The sequence below is a fragment of the Salminus brasiliensis genome, chromosome 1, assembly GCF_030463535.1.
Source record: "Salminus brasiliensis chromosome 1, fSalBra1.hap2, whole genome shotgun sequence".
Taxonomy (NCBI): Eukaryota; Metazoa; Chordata; class Actinopteri; order Characiformes; family Bryconidae; genus Salminus; species Salminus brasiliensis.
In genome coordinates, this window is record NC_132878.1 from 34,429,056 (window position 1) to 34,456,100 (window position 27,045).

The following is a 27,045-nucleotide window of genomic DNA, read 5'->3' on the forward strand; positions in this document are numbered from 1 at the left end:
TGGTATTAGTGAAGTTTTTAGTTGGATTTAACAAAACATTTTTGATTTACTTTAATTTGTTCTATTTTTACTCACAGCCAATATTTATAGTTGAATAAACTCAGATTTTAGTATTTCGTTCATTTACGCATGTTTTAGTCATTTTTTAAGTTATGTTTATCAGGGTGTAACCAAAATTTACTCATTATAAAATTGCACAGCAGATTGAAAAATTCATTTTTGCATTTTTACAAAAATGTATTACAATTTTACTACACTTTTAATGTTTAGTTATTTTATGCTTTAGCTCATTTTTGCTCGTTTTATTTATTTTTAGTAATTTTATTTAACAAATTGTACAGTTAGGCTGTCGCCAAGGAATATTTCATTTCATATTCAAATAAGATTTACTGAATGCTTACATTTATTACATTTTATATTATTTTTTGTACTACTATTCTATATATAAGCTCAATTAGCCAAAACTAAAAACCTACATCTTAATTTTCATGTGTTTTTTTCAGTCAGTTCATATTAAAAGGGCCAGATTTTCACTGTCATGAAAAAAACTTCATATCTCTAAAATGGCAACTGTACAGGAGAAGAAAAATAGACTTCATTCCAAGTCATTAGGGAGCATTTCTATTGGTCCATTCATCATGAAATTCTGAAAAACCAGAAAGTGAAAAATTGCAAATATTGAGGTCCAGTAACGAAATCCTACTTGTATCTATAGTTTATTTTTTTATTTATTTTTAGTTTACTATATTTTATAGTTTTTATTTTTATAGTTTTTTATTGAATTTAACACAGCCTCTCTTTATCCCTTACAATTTGATACTGTGACTTTAGATTTGTAAAATTGTTCTGTTTTAACTGGCTGGCCTATACTGTGCCTTATAACTTCAGTGTGAGTAGGCGGGGCCAAACTGCTGTGAGCTGAGTAAGTGGATATATGTAAATGTCTTTGTAACTGAGAACTGGCTGGTTTTGTGGACATTTAGAAACCCGCCCACACGCTACATCAACCCTAAACTGAAAAACTTACATGTTGAGCAGATGTAACCATGTAAGTTACATTAAAATCCTCATCTAAGACGATGCTGAGCGGTCAGCTGCACTGATGTGGACACAGATCCTCGGCCACACGAGGACTGACATTTCCTCAGTGTTGTTCTGGACAAATGTGAGTCTAATGATAAAAGAGACACGCAGCACTCGTAGGAACACTCGTATGAATGATAAATGAGTTGTGATGATCCTATACTGTACCATCTTCTTGAATGTGACCCAGATTGCTGCTGTTTGATGGGATTATTGTGTGCCCCCCCCCCTCAACACACGCCTTCACTGTGGTGATGCCGACGTACAGGGGGATTCATCCCTGAGTGTGTTTAGGGATGTGATTTGAGTTATATAGGACACCCTACAGTACAGGGTGGCAAACACGTGACATGCACTGTCTATATCGCCCCTGCCACAAACACACTATTAACAGAGCACACACGTACACACTCTGCACAACCATCTGTACCGATTCAGTGTTGGAAACTCTACAATACAACAAGGATGATTTCCAGAGAGAAGAAAGTAGAGAGGAGAGAGGTAGAGGGAGAAGTAGTGTGTGTGTGTGTGTGTGTGTGTGTGTGTGTGTGTGTGTGTGTGTGAGAGAGAGAGAGAGAGACAAAACTGAAAAAGCAGTAGAGATAAGCAGCCAGTGAGAGAAGTAGACACATTGGTGAGATAGAGAGAGACAAAGCAAGTGGAGAGAGAGGTAGAAATAGAGAAAAAAGTGAGGGGGAGAGGGAGAGAGAGAGAGAGAGAGAAAGAGAGAGGAAAGGGAGAGAAACGTAGAGATGGAAAAAGAGTGAGAGAGAAAAAAACAAAGCAAAGGGGAGAGAGAGATAGAGATGGAGAAAGAGTCAGAGAGAGAAAGAGAGAGAGAGAGAGAGAGAGAGAGACAGAGACAGACAGAGCAAAGGAAGAGAGAGGTAGAGATTCAGTAAGATTTTTATCAGTGGTGTGTGCATGCACGTGTGTGTGTGTGTGTGTGTGTGTGTGTGTGCTATCAAAATAGCTACGCTGTCAGTCCTCCTACAACGCAACTCACACACACACGTGACAACACACATCAAAAAGACTAGGCCCCTCCCCTGTCATGGAAAATTCATGAGGTTGCCCCAGTGACTGACAGCAGCAGTGCTGCCATGGCAACGGGGGCATGTGGGATGATGGGATGGAAAACCGTATAGAAGAAGAGGTCCCACCCACTCGGGTCAGAAATGTACAGAGGCTCTAAGAGCCTCAAGGCCCAGCGGACTTTCTGAATGTAGGAATTACCCTGTCTGGTGTGTCCTGATAGAAATGCACCCAATCACTGCACACTGCAAGTGCTTCACCATAATTAGAATTACTCTCATGATGCATAGTACAGATACATGTCCTTACATCATTAACGTACATAGGCTGTTTTATAATGAGTCACATTCTGCGGAAAGTACAGATTCTACACTTTCAGTCAACACCACACTTGTGTGATATGTGTTTCAGTGTGTAAGCAGGGTCGGCGAGCTCCAGGGGTCCATTATGTATAGTCAATAGGGGGTCAACAATAGAAACAAGTGGCTGCTCCAACTGGTTGCCTTGGTGTTGCTAAAATAGTTCCAATAGTCTCCCAGGTGGTCGCTAGATAGTTGCTAGGTGGGCGCTTGGGTCTCTCACACTGTTGCGAGGGTGTCACTAGCGTGCTCAAAAAGATGCAAAGGTTCCACCATTTATTCCTCTGGGTAAAAAAATCAACCACCTGAGATACCATAGTGACCCACAAAAATCAATTAGCAAACGATGCACCCCCCTTTCAGAACCATGGCTTTATACCATATGTGGAGCCCTACAAAGCCTAACATGACCACAGGCACTGCTTTTCAGATATCTGGTCGAAGCACACAGTACAGGCCTGAATGCCTGACCCTTACAGAGACTGCTGTTGACTTTTAATGCCAGTGTAAAGGGCAGTGTAATGAGGATTGAGTGTGGGAGTGTGTGCATATGCACATGTAAGTGTGTGTTCGTACCAGCTTGCGTATCTCACACTCCAGGTTGAGGATGCAGTCCAGCTTCCTCTTCCGACAGCGCTGGGCGGCGATGCGGTTCTTGCTGCGGCGGCGCACGTCGTGGATGAACTCCAGCTGCTCCGAGGTCAGCTTGTGCATCTTTACCATCATCTGGAAGTCGTTCCGTGGAAGATTCGTGATTTGATCGACGGGGAAGGGAAGCTTGATCTGCAAGGAGAGGCAAAGCAAAACTGAAGTTTCTACTGGTACTACTGGTCAGCAACACTGTCTACTGAATGTAAGCAATGGCTCACAATAGTTTCAAGCTTCAGGTATCAAGCTTTAATGGCAGTACTTCCCTGTGGAGCAGCATTCGTACGGTTCCATGTCACCTACATACGCCTTTAATTAACATTCATGAAGGCTTATTCAAACAAGTGTCCATTTTTCTGTCATTTCAACAGAACGCTTATTGGATATGCCTTTATAAACTCAGGACAAGCTTAGGTAGATGTTATGTACAAACAAATAGTACCCTAACTTCCAGCATCCCATTGAGAAAGATCATGTCTGCACTCAAGCTCCAAATACAGCATGTAGGAATACAGCTATAACGGCCATATTTGGTACTTATGATCTTTCAAGGGACTATTATTGATTACTATTTTAATAACATTATGTTGCTACATTAATATCACACTCACAGGAGATGTGAACATGTGTCCCTGTGGGCAAAGGCAATATGTCAAATTTACTGCTGATAATCCTCAAAGAGTTTGGCCTAGTCTGATTTGTTGGACATGCTAGGCTACACTGACCCAACCTTGCAACGGAGGATCTCCATTCAAAGGGCTGTGTAGTCAAGTACTAAGCCTAATCCATATCCAGGCAGTCATCCTTTAATGAGCTAAAGTATATAATGTTTCCCACGTCTTATTGGTCAAAATGCTGTCTCGCAATCTAATAACTTGCACCCCTGAAACAGGCACTGAACACAATACCACTGAACCACTGAACCACATGGAAATTCTAAGCTGGGAAAGTCCATATGGGGCCTGTATGGGTACCCCAACTGGGAACCAGAAAGTTTTGTTCTCAGGTTTCATGTTGGCCTTACATACTGAAGCCCACCAGGGTCAGTGATGACACCAGGAGGGCTTATTAAACATTGCCCCCCACTGGGCCTAGATTAAGGTGGACTGTAACGATGGGGCCCATTTGCATAGCCCTACTTAGTCCCAGTAACAACACATATTCAAACCCACTCAGAGCCCACCGAGGCCCACCTGTAACCCACCTAAGCCACATTCCACCCATGTGAGCTCCACATGAACATGTTGGCTGGGACATACTTCTCCTAATAAACTGTAAGGATTTCACTGTACACTGCAACCATTACAGTGAACACCTGCATCAAAATCAAAGATGGTGCAGTTGATTCCTTCACCACTAGGTGGCAGCAGTAACTCGCAACCACAGGCTTACTTTGTGACAAAGAGAAACCTGGCTTCAGAGCCTATTCATCTCATTCCTGCACGGGCAATGAGCGAGAGAGAGTGAAAGAGATGACAAAGGAAAAGGAGGAAAACATTCCCTCCATCTGTCAGTGTGGCCGAGGCAGACAGAGGCTAGTAACAGGAGAGGAGAGACAGAAACTGCCTCACTCCATGGCTCTTTGATCCCTTCTTCTGACCTGAGATTACGAGCGGGGATGAGTATGCAAAATCTGAGCCGCTCACAAGGAACCGTACACTTACAGACACATTGAGACCCCTCTCCACACACTGGTGCGTAACCCCCATTGGCAGACACATACAGAACGCAGGCCCCCTGCCCCCCCTGGGCCAAACACATACATACGGTGGTACATATGTAGTCACAAACAAACCTTCAACATACACACATACACTCACACACACACACACACACACACACACACACACACACACACACATACACAAGGCATTTTGTTTTTATCTCTGCTGTTTCTGCTGCTGTTGTCAGTTTGCCTCCGGTTTTGGCAGCTGTTCTGATAAGAACATCACACACTGATGCCCCACCAGTATCTACACACTCCACACAGAGAGAGACAGAAAGAGAGCTGGAGGGAGATGGGAAAGAGCAAATGGCTGGAGAAAAGAAGAGAGAGAGGGGGGGGGGATAAAGGGAGATAGAGAGAAGATGCCACTTCTTTTTCCCTTCAGCTACAACTCAGGAACTCAGCCCCAGTGAAGAATAAAGCCTAACAAGATGGAAATGGATCTCTGCCTCTCTCTCTCTCTCTCCCTCTGCACCGTGATGAGTGCTCTCTGGAGGCCTGCTGCCTGCCGTCTAAAGAACAAAGTGACAGAACAGCACCCCCCCTCCCCCCACACACACAACTCACACCTGAGTGGAGTGAAAGATCTCAGTGGTTTGTGTCAAACATGCCAAAGCAAGAAGACTCATCCAGGATCACAGCACGTCTCTTCGACTACAATATGGAGGCTAAAGCTGACACAAATGAGAAACAGTCTCAGAAGGTCAAAGGTACTAGCAGTTCACCAAGAGGTCAACATTTCAGTTTGTGTACACCGTGGCCATTTTCAACAATCTAGCCTTTGGTGGTGCCTCAGAACTGAATGTATGTGATGCTTTTTACACTGAATAAAAATAAAACCCTCCATTCAACTGCGGACTAAAAAAAAACTACGCAAATTAATGTGGGGTGAAAAATGTACCGTAGACGAATTATGCAGTTGAGTTATGCAGATGAAGATCGTGCTTCTGGTCACCTTCTCGTGTTCCCAGAGAAACATCAGAAGGATTACTAAGTTCAATTTCTGCCTCGTTGTCTCTAATATAGCGCTCTTTAGAACTGTGTAAACAACTCTCATTGACCGGTCACCAGACTAAAGCACAGCCTCCGCCTGGTGGGGTTAGTTTTAGCTGTGCCAATTAACCCCCCCCACTCGCTACGCCGCCCCTATTACTTGCAATGCTCCCGATACTAAAATACGAGGGTCAGGACAAGCACATGCCTCCTCAGATGTGATACACCAGCTCTGATTCACGAACAACTGCGCCAGCCAGCATCACAATAAAAGTGATAAGGGGAGAAAGGGGGAGTTGTAAAAGGGTGGGTTCATTGGCAGTACTAAATTGGGAGAAATAAGGGGGAAAATCTCACAAACAAACAAAATTAAATAAATAAACAAAAAACTCTCAACCCAATCTTCTGGTACAGATGTGGTATGGATTGATAGTTTAAACATCTGCACGTTTTATAGACCTTTTTAGCCTTCTTTCAATTAGCTAAAAATCTTCTCTCATCCCCGTTTAGAAAGCCAGGATCAGCTATTATACAGTGACCCTGGAGCAGAAAGGTTAAGGGTTCTTACTCAAGGGCCCGACAGCAGAAGTTTAGCAGACCTGAGTATTGAACCCACAACCTTGTGATCAATAACCCAGTGCTCGAATCACTGGGCCACAACTGCCAGCTTTTTGTTAATACCAGCTAAAACATGTTCTAAGGGTTCTAAAGGTTAAGCTGGGAAAGTGCAGCGCTGAATACTCAAATACTTTCCCAACTGTAGGAAAACATGGACAACTGGTCTGTCCTTTGCACAAAATGTTTTTGGCCTGCTCTGACCAACTGTGATCGATGTTAGACTTTTCCAACCTCAGCTCTCTGACTGCATCTTGTGTGTAAGCCAGTCCAGCAGACTGTTATCAGTAGGGGAGGTATTTAATTGCCCCAGGGAAAAGCATAAGTCACACTGATCTACAATCAGCCTCCCGGACCCCTCCTCACTTCCACTTAACCGAACTAGCGATACCATGGAACTGATCCCGGATCAGCTCTTTTTTTTACTGTGAGCAGCTGAATGCTGCGAGATCAAAGCTCAGAGGCTCTCTCCCTCAGACGCACACTTCAGAGAGGAGCTGGCAGGCCGGAGCTCAGAGCGGCGTGGAGCCTCATTAATAAAGGATAGGCCACAGAGCTGGCAAGAGCAACAGGGGGCCAGGCACCCAATCACATGGACCAAGCCCAGAGACAAGTCAGGGTGACGAGAGTGAAGTCCAAATGCTACAGGATCAGGTTTCCTGTGTGTGTGTGTGTGTGTGTGTGTGTGTGTATGTGTGTGGTACTTATACTTATATATAAACATACATATATACAGGCTATAAGATAATCACATTTAGCTTATACATAATGTATGTAATACAAATGGAGTGTATATAATGGGATGCATTATTGTTACTGTATTTCAGTAACATTTAGGTATATATATGATTTTTTTTTAATGATTATGTATTTTCATTGATAAAGATATGTAAATATTCCAGATTTAGATGTAATAAATGTAATAAAATCATTAACTGGTTTAACATGCTTATACTGTACAGTTATACATATAATATGCATTATAAATACATTCAGGTAATTATATATAATAAAATGTTTATTAATATATATATATATATCTCCTATTTGTTTTATATACAGTGTAACCACATGTTATATAGTTACATACCCAGCGTGTTGTTACAAAGACAAGTTAAAAAAACACGCCAGTGCGGTTCGTTGAAACTACGTCTCATTTTGGTTGAAAGTGAACGTTATAAAGGAGGAAAGTTATAAAATATATAATAAATAAAGGAATAAAGGAAATAAAGGAAAGGAAAGTTATAAAATATTAAATGAGGACTTATAAATCGAAGAAGACGTCTTTTTGACTTTCACTTTCAACCAAAACTATACGTAGGAAACAGGTCCTCACATGAACTTTTTTAACCACTTCAAAAAGACGTCTTTTCACCTTTCACTTTCAGACAAAATGGGACGTAGTTTTAACGAACAGCACTGACGGTTTATTCAACGCCTTTTTTAACCACATGCTGGGTGCGTAATGTGATGTAGGTTGTACTGTGTATAAAACATATGGGATGTATAATTGTACATATAGGTAATTATATATAATTAATAGTATCACATATTTTGATTTTTGTGTAGAACGTATCCTTATTACTTGAACATACCGTATTAAGTCTATACTAAATAAGAGATGCATGACTGGTTATCGCAAAATATTTACACCCCCTTTATTAAGAGTGTAATAAAACATACTGTGTACCACATGTTGGATGTTAACACAACATCACGTGTGTGTGTGTGTGTGTGTGTGTGTGTGAGTGGAGTTCTAATGACAGTCTGCAGGAAAAGACAGGGGAGCTCCTTTGCTTTGTGACCTCAGCCCTCTGGCGAGACTGGTGGAGAGAGAGAGATGGAGGGATGAGAATGGAGGGACTGGGGCACGGTGTCGGAGGGACTGCTATATTTAGCAGCGGTCCGGCAACAGGGTGGAGATGACAGAGTGAACACCAGCAGCGCTCATAAATTTAAACCTGCTCCGGATTCTCTCCTCCTTAGTTTCACACATAGACACACACACACATTCTACACTCTCTCAATGGATCATTGCTCTGGAAGTGGGTCTGGACTCAAAAGTAGGTCTCATCTGTTACTTGGAGCACTCTGGCCCAACTCTCTCTCTCTCTGGCTCTTGCTCTCTCTCTCTCTCTTTCTCTCTCTCTCTCTCTCTCTTCAGCTCGCTCGTCTCTCTTTTTCTCTGTTTTAAAGCTGGACAATCGTGAGCATCTGACAGGTTGGAGAAATGAAACAGAGGGCAGGAGAGGTAAAAGGTGAGATGGCTCAGGTCCGATATCGCAGAAAAAGTAGAATGAGACAAATAAGAAATCTACAAAAATAAAAAGCCACTGTCTCAGATTTCTTTACAATGGTGGTGAATGGAACTAGAAGACTCCATGCCTTCATTACAAATACAGGTGCTATCTAAATAAACTGGTGAACCTACACGTGTGTCATGTGTGTCATGAGTCTAATATGTACTGTCTGTGATGTTAAACCCTATTGATATCCCTCCACCATGAACATACACAGGCCAATACACAGGATCCACTCACCACCACTGTGACACTGTGGTTTCTTTTGAACAGAGCATCTCACTTTGTGCAAAAATCAGCCATAAAATGATACAGAATCTTGGTGGACATCCCATTATTTCACCTGTCTGGAGCAGCTGTAGATTGGAAACAAGCAAAGTCCCTTTAGAGATGTTAATAATAGAATGACCTGTTCACTCATCATTACAATTCTGTTTCATGTGGCTTCACAGTTCAGGCTGTAGCCGTCTACCGGCCACATGTCTTCAGTAATGAGGCTCTCTGTGACACAGATAAGGGCGAAAGAGAGGCTGCTGGCTTTTCCTCTCTGTTCCCTCAAGCTCCTCTTCGGACCCACTCCTCTTTCTCCTGCTCTTACATGAGCTCTCCATGGTGGCTGACTAATGGAGGAGCTATATCTGAACACACATGCACACACACACACATATGTACACATAAGAGATGATGGGCCTGTCTTTGGTCACCACAGGGCTCTCATCCCTCTGGGATTGAAATGTCTATGCTGTATAAGAAGAGTGAGTGTATGTGTGTGTAAGCGTGTTTGTGATGTATTGTCCAAATCCTGCATGCATGTCCGAGCAGGCTGTCTACGCCCCGGGTGAGTATTTTTGGAGCGCGTCTGGATAACGTGACACTTTTTCAAAATGAAGAAAACTGACTATTCCATTCTTCCTCTCTATTCTGACCTAAATCCAGCAGTACAGCAGCTCGAGGTGGAGTGTTGGGGAATACACTGTGCCTATAAAGCGTTCTCCATAGCGCTAAAACTGGGTTCTTTGGCTCTGAGCCATGGTGGGCACCTTGTTAGCGCTATGAAAGCCCTTTTTTAAGGTTGTATTAAGATGTACATACTTGAGTCTTTGTATATGCAGCACCATTTTAGCATTCAAAAGACACTTTCAGATGGCACAGATCTATAGAGAACCACTGCCTTCACTTATGAACCCTTTAAAAATGCAGTTTTTTAAGAAACTGCCATTATTTCGAGGAATCGCAAGTTTGAATCCCGAGCCATGCCACTTTCTCATCACCGGAGCAGATCTCTCTGTCCTCATCACTTTTAAAGCGAGGTAAATGCACATAATCACATTAAAGAATCACTTTTAAATAGTGTAGTCCTAAATTCTGACTTTTTTTGTTGTAGACCACCCCTGGTTCTATTCACCACCACTGTATAGAAATGCACACAAACACCGATTTTACGTCTAGCCACTCACAATGACATTGATTCCATATCTGAATTAGGTCGAAGTTAGAAAAAAATCGTAGGAATTTCCCTTTATTCTGCAGTCGGAAAGAAACTGACGGCAAGGGGCGGCATCACCCTGCAAATCCCCACCAGCTGTAAGCTTTCCTTCGAAACCAGCTCTTCTCTTCGAAACTAGCCTTAATGGGTGAGGTTAAGCTATATCAGGGCGAGCCGAAACAGAGATTCGCAGATGAAAACCAACCTCGCTCAGAGCGGCGTGTGCATCGTGCGGTTTTGCAATTTCACCAAAGAAGTGTCGCACAATAATAACCAGACCACAGCCGGCTCATAACGAGAATAACGTAAAGCTGTCATCGCCAGAACCACCTCCCCATTCATTTCCTCAGCCTAAAGGGTTAAATTATCTTGCACAGTGATGCTGCAGAGGCAGAGAAAGTGAAAGGAAGAAAGGAGGCTGTCTGATCGCACCCACATATGTGCTCAGATCAATACTGTTCGCAACCTGGGCACACCAAACGGGAGGACCTCACACCTCAAAACCATAATCTATGTAGAACTCATCTGATCTAAAGGTCTACCATATGAACCAGAACAGTAGACCATGTGCAGTCTTCTACTCACCAAAAACTTCCTCATAGCCAGCATCGCAACAACAAAGTGTAAAGAAGGTGTGAAGTTCATCCTTCCTACTCCTTGAAATGAATATCATTTTTAATAAGGCACTCAGGGCCGCAGGGCTGAGCCTGTCGGGTCGTTTTAAGCGATTTAAGAGTTTTTGTGCAGCCCAGCCTCCGGGTTAGTGACTGTGTCACAGTAACAACCCAGCCAATAGGTCACACCCAACCGTTCTGAATGACTTTCTTCATCTTCATCTTATCTATTCAATTAGCAAGATATGTTGAACCAGTGCGATTGGAGGTGGCGTGTTCAGGAATGCACTGTGGTATAAAGAGTTCTCTGTCATGCTGAAAAAGTGGAACCTGGTGCTGCACAGAACTCTTTTGGTTTTAAGAACCACCCATAAGAGGATTTCCCTTATGTATGAGGCACTATTTAAGCTTGTAACGGTTCTTGGAGTTGTCTTGGTTCTATACATAGCCACTGCTTTTACTAAAGAATCCTTGAAGGACACCTATCTTCAACCGCTAGATCTGTTGGGTCATTGTGTCATTGTAACAACCCAGCCAAAAGGCCTTTAACCAGGTGGCGTGAGCTAGCATTTTCTAACAAGCTGCAGCTAAAGGCTAGCTGGCCTCTCAGTCTCTTTATTAAAGCTAATTAGATAAGCCCCCACTACTTCGTAATGTAGGTAATGTAGGCTAATGGGCGTGACAGAGCGAGAGTGTGTGTGTACGACAGGACAGGGTGATGTGCAAGAATCCAGGCCGCTAAGATTAGCGTATAGCTGCAGACATCAGTGGATTAGCCCTGCTATTCATTTCAATGGCCGTGAATATGCCCAAGCGCTGGGCAGATTTCGGTAGATTCTTGGTTGCTTTTTGGTTGGGTTGGCTTGATTCACACCATTAACCAGTCAATTAAGCGGAACTTGTGAATCAGTGGAATTCCCCTGCAAGGGGCTTTGGAAGTAGCAGCCTACAAGAAGAATGACTAACCACTGCGCCATATATGTCTTGGCAGACTGGCAGTATTCGGGGTAATGAAGGTGAGGGGAGGTGTAAATCTGTCTTTGCCACAAACTTTATTCTATTTTTCAGCAACACAACTTGGTCCAACGTTATAAGTGTATTAAGCGTATTAAGCTGGACAGGGGCGTAGAGTAATCAGTCCGGCGCTGGCCATGTAAATATGTGGTGCTCTACAAGGGTGAGGTAGGTAGCTGACTGAATTCCTGGCCATTGTCCAGCACCTCGACCAGCTAAGGCTAGCGGTCCTATTTGCCTACACTTTAACAACTTCCTTCCTTCACTAAATTCATTGTTTCCAATGGTGGGTTGCTGCTAATTTTAAAGCAGTGCCTCACTTGGTTCCCCACAACTCTCTCTCTCTCTATCTCTCTCTCTATCTCTCTGGCTATTTCTCTCTATCCATTCTGCCATTTGCTGTGCAAACACACAGAGGCACAATGAGCGCTCTTCGCTGGTCGTGGTGTTTGTTTGTGTAGTTGGCTCACTGGGGAGAGAGAGAGAGAGAGAGAGAGAGAGAGATGTGGGGGACATAGAGTGAAATGCTGTTTTAAAAATAGCAGCAGTCACAGAGAGAAAGAAAGAGACAAAAACAAAGAAAAAAAAAAAAACCCTCCAAGGAGCGTGAGCTTGCATTTTCTAACAAGCTGCAGCTAAAGGCTAGTTGGCCTCTCAGTCTCTTTATTAAAGCTAATTAGATAAGGCCTAGACTTTGTGATGTAGGTAATGTAGGCTAATGGGCGTGACAGAGCACGAGAGAGAGTGAGAGTGAGAGAGTGTGTGTACGACAGGTCAGGATGATGGTGCAAGAATCCAGGCCGCTGAGATTAGAGTATAGCTGCAGACAGTAGTGGATTAGTCTAGCTATTCATTTCAATGGCCGTGCTCTTGCAGCGTAGGAAGCCAAAGGCTGGAGGCTGATAGCTTGGCACTGGTGCTTTATTTGACAGCACAGAATGAGCTGAGCAGAGTGTGGAAAAGATACCATGGAACTAAAGTAAGATACTGTGAAGAAACCTTAGGCTACTTAGGCTGTGAACTGCTGTCCACAGTGTGCATGTGTGGACATGTATGTAGCTCTTTGTCTCCAAGATAATAAAAAGACGAGGCTAAAAGAGAAGCTTTTGGTCCCAGACATCTGGCTATCAAAGATTCTGGTTAAAAGGCTCACATCCTACAGTTTTCTTGTATATTCATTTTAATACTGAAGCTAAAAGAGCAAAGACCAATCAGAAATCATCAGTCTGGAGTACCTTAAAGTACTGGACACAAAATAAAAATACACTAAGAGATGGTGTAACATGGTAGGTACAACAGGTTTGATTAATCACCTCAAACACATTGCTCAGTGGGCTACATGCCTTGATGCTAGACCTGCTAGACAGCACGTATTCATGGCAGATTTCAGTTCATTTGCGCTATCACGGTTATACACTATTAATACACTGTTGCACCCTACTGTATACATTCTGAGCCGCAGTAATTCAGTAAAGATTTCGGTCCAGTCTTTTAACATCCGTAAAACGGGCCATAAAAATTACCCCAGGTTATATTAATCCCACATGAATCAACATGTGGATAAATATTCTGTCATATCCTGCGGAAAAGAAGGAGATTTTCCCACTTTTCCCAGCAGCCTGGATTCCCAGTACGGAGTGCTTGAGGAGACATTTAGTTTAATTTAACATAGTCTACATACTTTTTATAAACAGAGATCGTTTTTAATTACATTTTTATTACTATCAGTGGGTTATAAGATTCTAAGGTTATTATCATGTTTTTTTGGAGGTGATGGCAGTGTGTAAATCGAGTAGACCCCTCCATCTCATTTATGCCAAGATTTCTTATCCCATGCGTATTGGTAATAAATTTTACAGATGTCCTGTAGTAAAATTACTCTACCTCCCCATGTAAAACTAATTGCGCTTTAGTCTGTAGAATGCTGTTCAGCTCCATGGGTTATGTTGGACTGATATAAACATGGGTATATGGATATCCATTCAGAAGGTGTGTGTGTGTGCTGATATTTCTCTGTTTACGTGTATGCCCACAGATGTTAGATGCAATAATTATACATGGCTTATCATGTACAAACGGGCTTATTTAGCTCCATTACTGCGTTTTCAGACTGCGTGTGCATGCGTCCTTCTGTATGTTGATATGCGATTACTGGTCATTCTTCCCTCTTCTGTGACTCAAAGGGCCAAAACTAGCTGCCTCATCTCCGTAGGCTCCCATCACCATGGCAACGCGCCAGCTGGTCCCCCACGCACTGCTCGAGGTAAAAGCACCCTCTCTCGTTTTGATTTCCTCTGCCTTGCTTTCTTTCATACGCATCACAGGCAGGGCTCTGACTGCAGGAACACGTCCCTGTCCTCTTGTGTTAAAGGATTTGACCAGTCATTTGGGCCTCTGGCTTCTCAGCCAGCCTGTAGGCCTGAGTACAGAAAACCAAAACCACAGACCTTACTGGACATGCCGCTTATTCATGAGAAATGCTAATGCAAAAGGGGATAAATCCCTATTCTGTGCTTCTCTGAGTGTGTGTGTGTGTGTGTGGTTTGTGCTGATCTCCTCGCAGTAAACAGCACTGAACCAGAGTCTGTCTGGCCAGGTGGATTACTGCAGAATGAGAGGATTGGCTTATCCATATGTGTCAGCAAAGCGTGAGAGAGAAAGAGACAGGCAGATATAAAGGGAGAGAGAGAGAGAGAGAGAGAGAGAGAGAGAGAGACACAGACAGACAGACAGACAGACAGACATACAGACAGACAGAGAGAGATCTGCTACTGTCATCACCACTAATGCTAATAAACAACTAACAACACTACCTTAATCCGGACTATGGGGAAGAGCAGGGCATAAAGTAACACTAACAGATCTTTATGTAGATAAACAGAAGTCAGTCAATGAGATTGTGCTTTTGGCCATCTTCTCTTGTTCCCATAGCAACGTCATTTGCTAACTTTGACCATGTTTGTGTAGCATAAAAGTAACTTGTTTGATTAATGAGTTGTGTGTTTACATCACATAATTTACTGCTATATGAAGCTCTCTTGGTGGCTCTAATAGAGAATTTAAAGCATGTAAGCATCCCATAGGACAGGGGTGGGCAATTCCGGTCCTGAAGGGCCGGATTCCTGCACCGTTTTGTGTCTTTTCCTGCTCAAGCACACCTGATTTAACTCACCTGTTAATTGCCAGGTTTAGCAGGTCTGTTATATCACGGAAATCAGCAAAGCCTGCTGGACTCTGGCCCCCATTTGCCCACCCCTGTCATAGTAAGAGTTTCCGCCTCTACACAGTGGGGTTAGTTAATCACAGTGTTTACAACTGAGCCCCTTCAGAGACAAAGACAGAAGCCCATTTTCCCCATACAAGTATTTATTTACAGACATAATAGAAACATACTACATTCTACTTTTTTCTTTCTTTTCAGAATTCATATTTAATATATAGTTATAGTCATTTTAACTATTGCTGTTGGGACTACGTTGTTGGGACTAAGCTGAGGGACACCTGAGGCGCTGGTTTATGGTATTGTTGACATGCAGGCTGTTGTACAGCAAAATAGGGCCTAAAGAAAACTTTTTTTCCCCCAGTATTTGAACATCCTTAACATTACATATACACCTCAGAAGACACTTGTATGTTTATTGGTGTTTTTTGATAAATATAATAAGAAATAATAAATGTATAATAATAATTTTAATAATTTATAATAGTAAACTGCATTTAATGGCTGCATTTACCTTGTTGACAACTGTGACACCAGGTTTCATTTGCCCATGGTGATTATTACGGTATTCTTTACATTTTGTTAATGGATTTTTTTGCAATCGCACTGTCCCCTTAAATACACACTACTGCGTGTGTAGTTACGTAACTCTGTGACATGGAGGAGAACTCAAACACAAAGCCAACTGAGCATCTCGAGCAGCTTTTATATATTCGTTCTGTGATCACAATTCATGTAAAATGTTCAATTAATTAATCAGTTAATCATATCGCCCAGCACTACAAGGGACCATTACACGCTTGCTTGCAAGGTTGCAGTCTGAATCACATAACAATAATGAAAAACCTGCAGACTAAACCTTTCGCTGGGCAGTACGTTCATTTCTTCTAAACATTCTTCCACATTTACATGGCAAAAATATGTTGAATATTAATAAACTGTTGGAAATGACATTTCTGATCAGCATTCATCACAATACACCAGCACTGTACATGCACCAGAAATCAGAGAGATATTTATACAAGGTTGATAATCCTGCATACACCCTTAGCCAAGCGTACACACACCCACACATTCAGACAAGTAAACAAGCGTACAGTATAAGCTCCAGATTACTGTTGGCCTCACTATATGCACAAACAGGCAGAGACGGACGGGCGCTAGAATGGACGTTTCAGTGGCTGTATCTGAATATAGAGCCTAAAGGTGATTACATAGGACCTGTCTTTCATAGAAAGGTTGACTCATATAATTTAAGAGAAAGACCACAGATCTCTCTCTGAGCTCTTTTTCTCTGGCCCTCGGCACGAAGGATGAAGCCTGGCTGGGCCTTGGCCAATCACTGCACTCCGTTTGCCATCGCCCCCCCTATTAAGGATGCAGCATGTAGGCAACGTGAGCGCAGCTTCATTCAGCCAGCTCCTCAGCATGACTCAGTCACATGACCAGGCTACACTACTGCCGAGCGAGTTCACTCCCGTTATTATGCTCCATTAGCTTATCACATGACTTGCCTCTCACACTGCAGATAAATATCAAGCGGCGCATGGACACGTAATGATATCACCGTAAATCACATCTGGGCCGGAGCTCGGTACAGGCACAGTGATCATTATTATGTTCATTGCCACGTCGTAAATTACCACGAGGCACTTCATTGCTCAGTCGTTCTAAACAGCAGGGCCGAGACACACTGCTGTCTGACTGCTGGAAGAAGTGAGGAGTTTGTAGATAAATAGAAATAGGTGGACGTGTCAAAATGCTTGCCGTTGACCTCCATTAGGCTGCTGGAGCTTATAGGGGGATTCCACCAATCTGTTGAAAGTTCTGCCTGATTCAGTGGTGGAGATGCAACCAAAGTCATGGTGTGAGATGATTCATTACAGAGGAACTCTCCAAGCCAGATTTGCTTACAGAGGTGGTGAATGGAACCATCTCCTCAAATAAAGGCATTCTGTGTACTATTACTATCAACATGTTTAATATGAAATGCTGATGATGGTTCAATTGTGGTAAAACTGTAAACAAAAGGTTTTCTCTGAGGACGGCTTTGCCTTAGAACAAACTGCATGCATTTCTAGAAATATATCTTAAGTCAAATACAAATGACAATGACAATGTATTCATAGCAATTTAGTGTAGTAACATCTGTGATGCAGCTTTTAAAGGCACTAAACTCCTCAGGTGTCTGATTCCATTCACCACCACTGTAAACAATTCTCACTAGGTAAGTTTCTCTAGAACAGAGCATCTCACCTTAAATTGCTTGGAATATAACTAAGCATTTAATTATGAAAAGTATGCAATTTTGAAACAATTGGTGGAATTTCTCTTTAGAAGAAGTTTTTTTACGCCATTGTCAGCATATGTGGCACTGGTACACTGTAAATAATAATACTGTATTTAAAGAATGATTTTTTTTAACCTAAATTTATCTTTTACCTAAATCATTTTATGTAATACGTGTTCTATGAAGTGTAACTAAATAGTTAATACTAGCAAATATTTAGAAATGATCACTTTGGAATATTAACTATAATATATATAAGTGTAAAGATTGCAAATGAAAGGTATAATAAACTAATAATAATGACTCAAGACCTGGAAGGGTTAAAAACACTGCATGGAGAGAAGGCACCGATTACTTACTTCCGGTCCTTGCTCCTGAACGTGACAAGACTCGCTGTCCCCTTCGGAGAACGAACCGGACTCGTCGCTGGAGTTGGTGCCGTACGCCCGTTCACACTTGATCTTGGGCCGGGAGGCACCGAAGAGTGCGGCATCAGCACCTGTGCCAGACTCCTGTGGGTCAGCAGGCAGGCAGCGGCTGACGCTGGAGCAGGGTGACGAGGAAAATTCAAACTGGGGCAGGCTGCAGGGTGAGCCACCGCTCCCATCTTCGGCGTATGAGTAGGAGGAGCAGGAGCTAGAGGTACGCGTGCGGGTCTCCGAGGGCGGCGAGCGCGGGCACACCTTGATGGGCACAGGGCAGCTAGGGTTAGGCCTTTGGCGACACAGAAGGAGTGCTGGCGTCGCTTCCCCCTGGGCAACGCCCGAGGGCGTAGAGTAGGCAGCCTGCGAACTGGGAAGTGACTGGCTGCCACCGGCCCACAAGCCTTTAGACAAGTGCTCAGGTGGCAGCTCCTTATCTGGCGGCGAGTTCCCACCACCTGGATAGGAGTGAGCAGGCGCAAAGATGACACTGCGGCGGTCCAGCTCCGTCTCCTGCTTGCAGACACCATCGCAGGATGCCGACCTCAGCGACAGGCCCGTGGAGAAGCCATCTTTGGCGTCTTTAGGGAAGGCCGGCCTGTGGTCCTTTTTGTGCTCTCCCTGAGTGCTCGTCTTGCTCTGGGCGCAGGCTAGCGGGCCGGCCAGAAGCGGCCGGGAAGAATCAGGCGTGTCTGGAAATCCCCGCTTGAAAAGGGCACGCAGGCAAGTGGGCGACTTGCCACTGTCCAGCTCCATGTCGGTCACGGATCCGTCCTTGTCCCTGCCGCTGCCCTCGTTGCCTGACAGGACAGGCTCATCCTCGCTGCGTGGCTCCTGCTTGATCTGCGCCACGGCCGGCCTGTCCAGCAGTGTGCTTGGGAAACCTGAGGTACTACTGGTGTGTGAGGAGCTCTCGTTGTCGTTGCTGTCGTTGTGCTTGTTGCAGGCCCACTGGTACTTTCGGTACTTGGGGCAGCGGGGCAAGTCCGATGTGCCCTGCCGGCCCACGTCCGCTCGGCCGTCCAGGAAATCTGGGCGGTTACACGGTCGCGGCGAAGCATCCCAGGCCACGTTGACCATCGGCGTCTCTGCCTGCATGCCCTCGTCCTCCGAGTGGTTGCGCCCAGGCTCCACCTTGTTGCAGAGCAGGGGACCGTCATCCTCGCTCCGCAGCTGTGCCTCCAGGAAGCGGAAGCAGGAGTCCTCCAGGTTGTGCATGCGCAGGAAGTCGGCGCAGCGGATCACTTCCTGGATGTTGTCACGGCTGAGCAGCAGCTTGGCCGTGTAGGCAAACTGCAACAATGGAGCAAAGCCCCTGGCAGTGACCTGCACACACACAAAACACAAGGGAGATTGTCAGCGTTACCATCAGCAATATCATTGTTCCGGGCACTTGGAGTGTGCAGAGGCAATCCGACAGCTCAAATCATCATTTACAAACACTGCAAAGTTCCAGTTAATCTTTTTAACGGGTCAGCACCGAACGTTCTGCGAGGAATAAAAAGGCCATCGGTGGCCGAGGCTGGACAGCAGGTGACAGACGGCCTCTTTTGGCCCCTAGCATTTTTCATGCCTGCTGGCCAAGCAGCCTACGCCCCCTGCTTGGTGCTGGTGGTATACGCAGGGCGGGGAGCAGGAGGCCATATGGAAGTGTCTGTGGCTGTGTATCTCTCCAGTTCTGAACTGTGAAGGGTCTGCACAGCTTAAACACACGGCAACAGCCTGGCTTATCTCTGCTATTGCCATGCTGGCCAAGATGACAGAGAAAGGGGGGAGGGGGTGGTTGGGGAGTGAGGGAAGCCTTCCATTTGAGCCTAATGCTGGTAATTAAGTAAATGCCTGAGACAGCAAATGTCTCTTGTCACACTGCAGCCATTAGTTGTGTGTGTGTGTGTGTGTGTCTGTGTGCTCTAAAAGAGAAGCTGCATAAAGAGCAGGCTCACAACTCCACTCTGGTGTGGAATTCCCTGGGAAAACCGCAAAACTCCATACCTCCCTCTCTCTCTCTCTCATACACAGATTCTCTCATCTTTCCTTGCTCTTCTCTCTCTCTCTTTCCCCTTTCACATTCTCTCCCTTTCTTCCCGACCTCCTTTCTGTCTCTCTCTCCCCACTCTATAGCTCTCTTCTAATACTTCCCACTTTCTACCGTTTTCTCTGTCCCCCCTCCAATGTTTGTGGACTCCCATTCTAATGAATGCATTCAGCTACTTTAAGTTGCACCCATTGCTGACACAGATGTGCAAATGCACATGCAATAGGAAAAAACTCTCTGGAGCAGATAAACAGGAACCTTTTGGAAACTATGCCTTATGCCAGGAAGAAGGAAGACATTCGTAAGAAACAATGAATGAGCAGGTGTCCCAATACGTTTGTCCATATAATGTACAATTGACTCGCCTTGAATTCTATCTCTCTTTCTCATTCTCTCTCTCTCTCTCTCTGAGTTGTGACTCACGTGCTGGCAATGTGCTGTGACTGGGCGCCCCACACACTGCTAGGTGACTTAACTTTGATCTGGACCAGTATTGTTCCCCTTCCACAAAGCTTCCTCTCTTCTGCCTGGGTGATGCAAAGACTCCAGCTAACGCCACTCAACCCTGTTGCGCACGCAGATCTAGCAGAAGCTTTGGAACAATGTGTTTTCAATAAGTGAAAGGGGAAAAAAATATTTACTCATAGTTTGGCTCACTTGTTTACAGTGAGAGAGAAAGAGAGAGAGTGACGAGAGACAGGCCACCCTGCTCTGAAATCATATTCTGCTCATCATTCACACCGAAAAAAAGCAAATCTGTACATCATCCTAAACTTTATTAGGTCACAAAAATCTCTGACATAGATTCTTGGGAGCAATGTTACAGTGCAACCAAATTCTGATTTATTAATAGTTTCAATGGTTTCACTGGCATCCACTGAAAGGGTCTCTTTAGGAAAACAAACTTGGTTCTTTATTTGCCATCACTCCAAAGAACTGATCATGGCACATTCACTTTTTAGAGCGTACACAAGAAATAAATTATTTTATGAAATATATTCTGCATTCTCTATGTTTCCATTCAATCTAATCCTTAAAGGTGATGGCCTTCCAATAGATTTTACATTTATGGCATTTTTAGTTGATGCTCTTATCCAGAGCGATTTACAAGGTTACTTGTATTACAGAGGTGGATCAATGTAGTGTTAGGAGTCTTGCCCAGATACTCTTATTATAGTCACCCAGACCAAGAATCGAACCCCAGTCTCCCACATGGTGTGGTAGCTCACTGGCAGGTAGTGGTGTTATCTGTTGCGCCACACCAACCACTGGCATCCACTGAAAGGGTCTCTTTAGGAAAACAAACTTGATTCTTTATTTGCCATCACTCCAAAGAACTGATCATGGCAAATTCACTTTTTAGAGAGTACACATAAAAAATTATTGTATAAAATATATTCTGCATTCTCAGTGTTTCCATTCAATCTAATACAGTGGATGCTGCCTATTGTCACTGTCTGATCAAAACCTTACATCTACCAAAATGGCAACTTAACAGAAATGCCAGTAAAGAAAACCTTCAATGTATAATGATTCATCCCATGTCATTTTTGTCATCTTTGTACAACTGCAGTAACTTCTGCTCCTGCAGATGGCGCTACACAAGAATGACACTTGCAGGTTGTGCAATGGGATACATAGACTGAGAAGAGGTGGTACAGTGCACATGCACAGTGCAGTGAAGCTGACAGACAGGGACCGGCAGCGTGTTTCTAATCTTGTGAGTGAAAATCGCTTCACCTCCAGGCAAAAATAATGGAAGTCAGCGTAGATCCTTCACAACCAGTTTCTGTAAGAACACTCTGCCATAAATATGGAGCAGATTGAGACGCAAGAGGCCTTTGCTTACTTCTGCTCAAGAATGATGAGAATGAGGAGAATTTCCTGTAGAGTGGGATTTCTGCAACTGCTGGTAGACCAGTATGACCGTACGCTTACACCTTACCCTTATACCTGCAGATTCAACTCCTTGCGCCTCATTTTCCACACATTGAACGTGACATTCACGGCACTGTACCACCACTCCTGAATCTATTAATCCTGTCTCACACATTTATAGCCCCATCATACTCATGTAGCGCCATCTGCAGGATTTCAAAGTTACTACCACCCTAAACACACAAGGTGACTCATTTTTGCCTTCATTTCTGAGCTACATTGTTTTAACACACAGTACTCAACTGATGCCAACATGCAGTCAAGAAAACGTTACCATGGTTACAGCGGCTTCCATATGCTGGTGGAAAAAAGCCACAGGGATGCAAGAGCTCTGTGCATTTGTGTTCAGCCTGTGTTATAAGCATGCATGACGCAATTCACTTTCTGATTGATTCATTAGTGTCTGACAACTCTGAGCATTTCGCAATGGCTACCAGTGAGAGAACCCACACAGTTGCCCTGGTGTGTGTGTGTGTGTGTGTGTGTGTACAACACAGCGCATGAGTGAAGTGGGGGCTGATGTCACAGAGGAAAGCTTGGACTAGAACGTTCAGTACTGTTTATGGATTCACTTTGGCGAACTCCAGAAATTACAGCTCTCTCTCTCCAGAGCCCAGCGGAGAGTGGGAATATTTTCCAATTTGCATGATAATTTTCACACACACACACACTCACACATCAGCAGTAATAAAGAGCAGTGAGAGTGAAAGAGCTCTGTGGGTGCAAGCAGAAAACTGCAGGAGAGTTGTGCAGACAGACAGAGAGAGAGAGAGAGAGAGAGAGAGAGAGAGAAAGGGAGAGAGACAGACAGACAGAGAAAGACCGCCGTCGGCAGCAGTGATCAGTCATTGTTGAGAGGAAGCTGCTGACTCGTAATCTCTGCGGGGGGATGGAGTGGGTGTATGAGCATATAGGAGCATGTGTGTATGTGTGTGTGTGTAAAAAGGGGGGAGGGGAGAGTCTCTGACTGGACACACATGATCAGTGCCAGGTACTAAATACACTACCTTCCCTGCACTCACTGGCCTTCCTATAATCTATACAATCTATATATCTATATATCTATATAACACATTACACTCCAAGCAAAAAGGTTCTCCATAGTAGTGAAAAAGGATGATTTTAGTGGAACCCTTTTTGGTGCCATATAGAACCATTTTTAAAATATTCCATACAGAACCCTCTACCAAGGGTTTCCAGTAATGCGAAGAACACTTTAACCAGGCAAAGAACCACTTAGGCATCCGAATGTTTTTTTTTTTTTTTTAGAATAGGATATTCCAAATAAAACCTTTGCCTTTAGAGCTAAAGAACCCTTGCAGAACTCTCATTGAAACAGCATGCGTTTGCATGTTGCCATTGACGTGCCTCGTGGCAGGACTGGTGTAATCAGGAATGGCACATGACCGATGGTACTATGCAACCGTGTCAACGTTGCCATGGTAACAGCATAACTGGAATAATAGTGGGGTTCTCGCTCATATACGGACAACCACACTTCCAGATTAAAAGAAAACAACAGCTGCTGAAGCTTATGGCAGGAATTTGGATGACTGAACTGAACTGTCAGAGCTCCATTGAAAATGATGGAACAGCTGGTTTTCCGTTGTCAGACTACTGCTACAATGTAATGTATAATGTGGATGCAGCTTTGCTAACGTACATAAAGGGGTCTTTACTAAACCACACGGTTCTGAATTGAACCCTAACTGCTCGAAGGACCATTTGAATGCTAAAATGGTTCTTTGGTGGGTTCCAGTCTCATTACAACTCAAATAACCCTATTTCAGTACCATGTAGAAGTCTTGTTTCTTAGAGTCTACAAGTTTATATATTTTTTTTGTGGGTAACTTTACAGGACCTAATACAACCTTAGCCACTTCAAATGAAATTGGCTAAGAGCTGATCTTAAGTTGTAGGCATGTGGAATGAAAGACTGAACCAGGGGTTAAGGGGTTGCCGCTAACATACGCTATAAGTCTAAAAGCATCCACTCCTAATTAGTGACTTCTGCTACAGCAGTTAATTCAGCTACTTTAAGCTCCATAGAAAAGCCCTGCCAACAGAACGGGACCCTCACGTGAGCCTATGGTAACCACGGTAACACACTGCCAAGCATCGGCCTAGAGGGGTATAAAGACCCCTAGATTTGGGCTGTGGAACAGTGAAACTGTTGTGATGGAGCTCCAGCCAACACCACTGGGGCAATTTGGAGAGGCAGTTTTGATCCAAAGCTGATCAGTACCTGAACTCACCAATTTTTCTTGAGGGGCTGAATGCAACCAAGTCCTCACAGTAATGTTTCAACGCCTAGTCAAGCATAAATTGGCTAAGTGAAGGCAGAGCTGGAGGCGCAGGAGCTCCAGGTCTAAACACAGGCTGCTGAACAGCTCTCAGTGCTGAAGACCAGAAGCGCTGAACATCCTCTATCTGCTTTCAGCTGACATCAGCAGATGCAGTATACACTAGCACAGCTTTATACAACACACCATCTGTGAGAGCTGCTGTTACAAACACACACACACACACTATTGCATTGGTGTATTTGTGTCTGAATAGGTGGGTATACTATGGGTATAGAGTCCAGAAGATAGATGGATAGACGGATGGATGAACACACAGACAGACAGACAGATGAATAGAAAGCTAGATAGACAGACAGACAGAGAGACAGAGAGACAGGTGCATAGGTAGATAGACAAACCGATAGACAGACATATTGTTAGACAGATAGCTAGATAAATATAGATAGACAGATAGATATATAGATAGACAGACAGGTCCATAGACAGACAAACAGACAGACATATAGATAGATAGACAGATAGATAGACAGATAGATAGACAGACAGACAGATAGATAGATAGATAGACAGACAGATAGATATAGACAGACAGACAGATAGACAGACAGACTGACATATAGATAGATAGATAGATAGACAGATAGATATAGACAGACAGATAGATAGATAGACAGATAGATATAGACAGACAGACAGATAGACAGACAGATAGATAGATAGACAGATAGATAGATAGACAGACAGACAGATCAATAGACAGACAGACAGACAGACAGACAGATAGATAGATAGATAGATAGACAGATAGATAGACAGATCAATAGACAGACAGATAGATAGACAGATCAATAGACAGACAAACAGACAGATAGATAGACAGATAGATAGATAGACAGACAGATAGATATAGACAGACAGACGGATAGACAGATAGATAGATAGATAGATAGATAGATAGATAGATAGATAGACAGACAGATAAATATAGACAGACAGACAGACAGATAGACAGACAGGTCGACATATAGATAGATAGATAGATAGATAGACATATAGATAGACAGACATATATATATATATATATATAGACAGATATTCATTTGTATTCATGTATTTATTATTGTTATTATTATACACACTGTATTCTCGTGTGTCTCTGTACTTCTCTTATTGCTGTGAGTCATTATCTGCAGTTTGTGCCAATAAAGCTAATTAACATTAAAAAGGGAACTGAGCAAAAAACAGTAGGAAATGAGAGAGTGTTAGTGAAGGTAAAGGGGAAATAACAGAAGATGCTCATTAATAGAAGCATTTTGACATATGAAGCATCGCTTACTACACACACTCACACACACACACACACACACACACACACACACACACCTCCATAAATCAGCATGATAGATCTGGGTCATTTTCTAATTCTTCACCTCTCTCTCTTTCTCTCTCTCTCACTGTCTTTCTCTCTCTCTCTTAGTCTCTCTCTAGCTCTCTGTGTGTTTCTTCATTTCTCATTGCCTGGTATTTTCTACCCCTCATTCTCTCTTTCTTTCTTTCTTTCTCTCTCTCTCTCTCTCTCTTTGCATTTCTCTATCCTTTCTTTTAGTCTCTCTTGCTCTTTCTCTCTCCCCCATCCCTTTCCTCCTCTCTCTCTCTCTGACTGGCTGTCTCATAACCAAGCTTTCTCACATTCTGACACTTCACTTGCGGGTTTCAGGAATTCTGCCAAAATAATCCGCATCATAAGCAGGTCATGGAATGCTGTCAGCCCCCTTAAACCCCCTTCGCTTAAGCTGTCTCTCTCCCTCTTTCTCCTTCTCTCTCTCTCACACACACAGACTCGCTCGTCCCTTCTCTACATGGCTAATTTATGTAAATGGGCTCAGACAAATTCCTGCATGTCATGAATGTTAATAAGTCAAAGGCATGCATGACAATGGCCGTGGCTGGAGGCGAGGCGTCTGCGATATGAAATCTGCTGACTAACCTGACATCTACCTTCAGACCGACCAGACACAATAAAGCGGGCTGCGTCTCATTCCGCTATTTTCTGAGACGCTCCCTTGTGGATGAGAGGAACGAGGGTTCCATTAATACGACTGGGTCATTTCTGTTATAGTATGGATTATGGAATGCTGCTTGTTAGTAGGGAAATTCCAATATTCCAATTACTATCTCAATCACCAGTGACCTTACACGAGTCTTCCAAGTTTTGTACCGCTGATGCATCATCACTTCGAGAAAAGCACCGGGTCCCCAGCTCAGCTAGCAACATCAGCTAGCATACGCTTGTGCTGGCCAGCATCACAGTGGAATCTGCCCACTAAGAGAGAGCACAGCCTATTGTGCTCTCTCAGGCTCTGGCTGCTGATGGCAAGCAGCATGACCCAGGATTCAAACTAGCGATCCTTAGATCAAAGTGTCAGCACCTTAGTCCTCGTAGTACAAAACAACAAGTGCCATAAATTCAATGTCTGTTCAATCACTTGATCTATTTGTGACCCCATAAATCATCTTTTGTTGGCCCATGTGTTAAGTGAAGTGTATCTAGGAAAAACCCTGTGTGAATGTGTACTTGACTATGGTTTTAAAGGTGTAAAGGGCAGGACTATGTCAAGTGACCCTTCAAACCAATCATAAGTAGTGATTTTTTGCCAGATTTCAAGGAGACGTTTGTTGATAGAACCCTCCCTTTGTTGTGACCGATGACGGTGGTGCCATTTCCTTTCCGTTGTATAGAAATGAAAGTCAAATTTGCAACCAGAATCTGCACAGTAGAGACGAGAGGCGGAGCCAGAATTGTGTACTCAACTGGGAGAACCTGCCTCCCCCCTCCCAGACCAAGTGTGTGTCAGACCACCTTTGTAGAGCTTATAGCGCAGACTAAAAGACCAGACGCAAAGCAGATTTTTCCCCTGTTCGTCCAGTAAGTTCACGTTTCCATCAAATTACAGTACCTAA

At 43.6% G+C, this 27,045-nt stretch overlaps 1 protein-coding gene across 2 annotated transcripts in view; it reads right to left on the reverse strand.

The window, feature by feature from the left end:
* The window catches only part of bach2b (BTB and CNC homology 1, basic leucine zipper transcription factor 2b), a 134,214-nt gene that overhangs the window by 8,518 nt on the left and 98,651 nt on the right, over window positions 1-27,045 (reverse strand). For both annotated transcript variants that reach the window (XM_072678479.1, XM_072678469.1), the window contains exons 3-4: window positions 17,743-19,131; window positions 3,054-3,260 (exon numbers count right to left, since the gene is read on the reverse strand). In XM_072678479.1, the coding sequence (XP_072534580.1) occupies window positions 3,054-3,260; window positions 17,743-19,131 (1,596 nt within the window). The remainder of the gene's footprint in view (window positions 1-3,053; window positions 3,261-17,742; window positions 19,132-27,045) is intronic.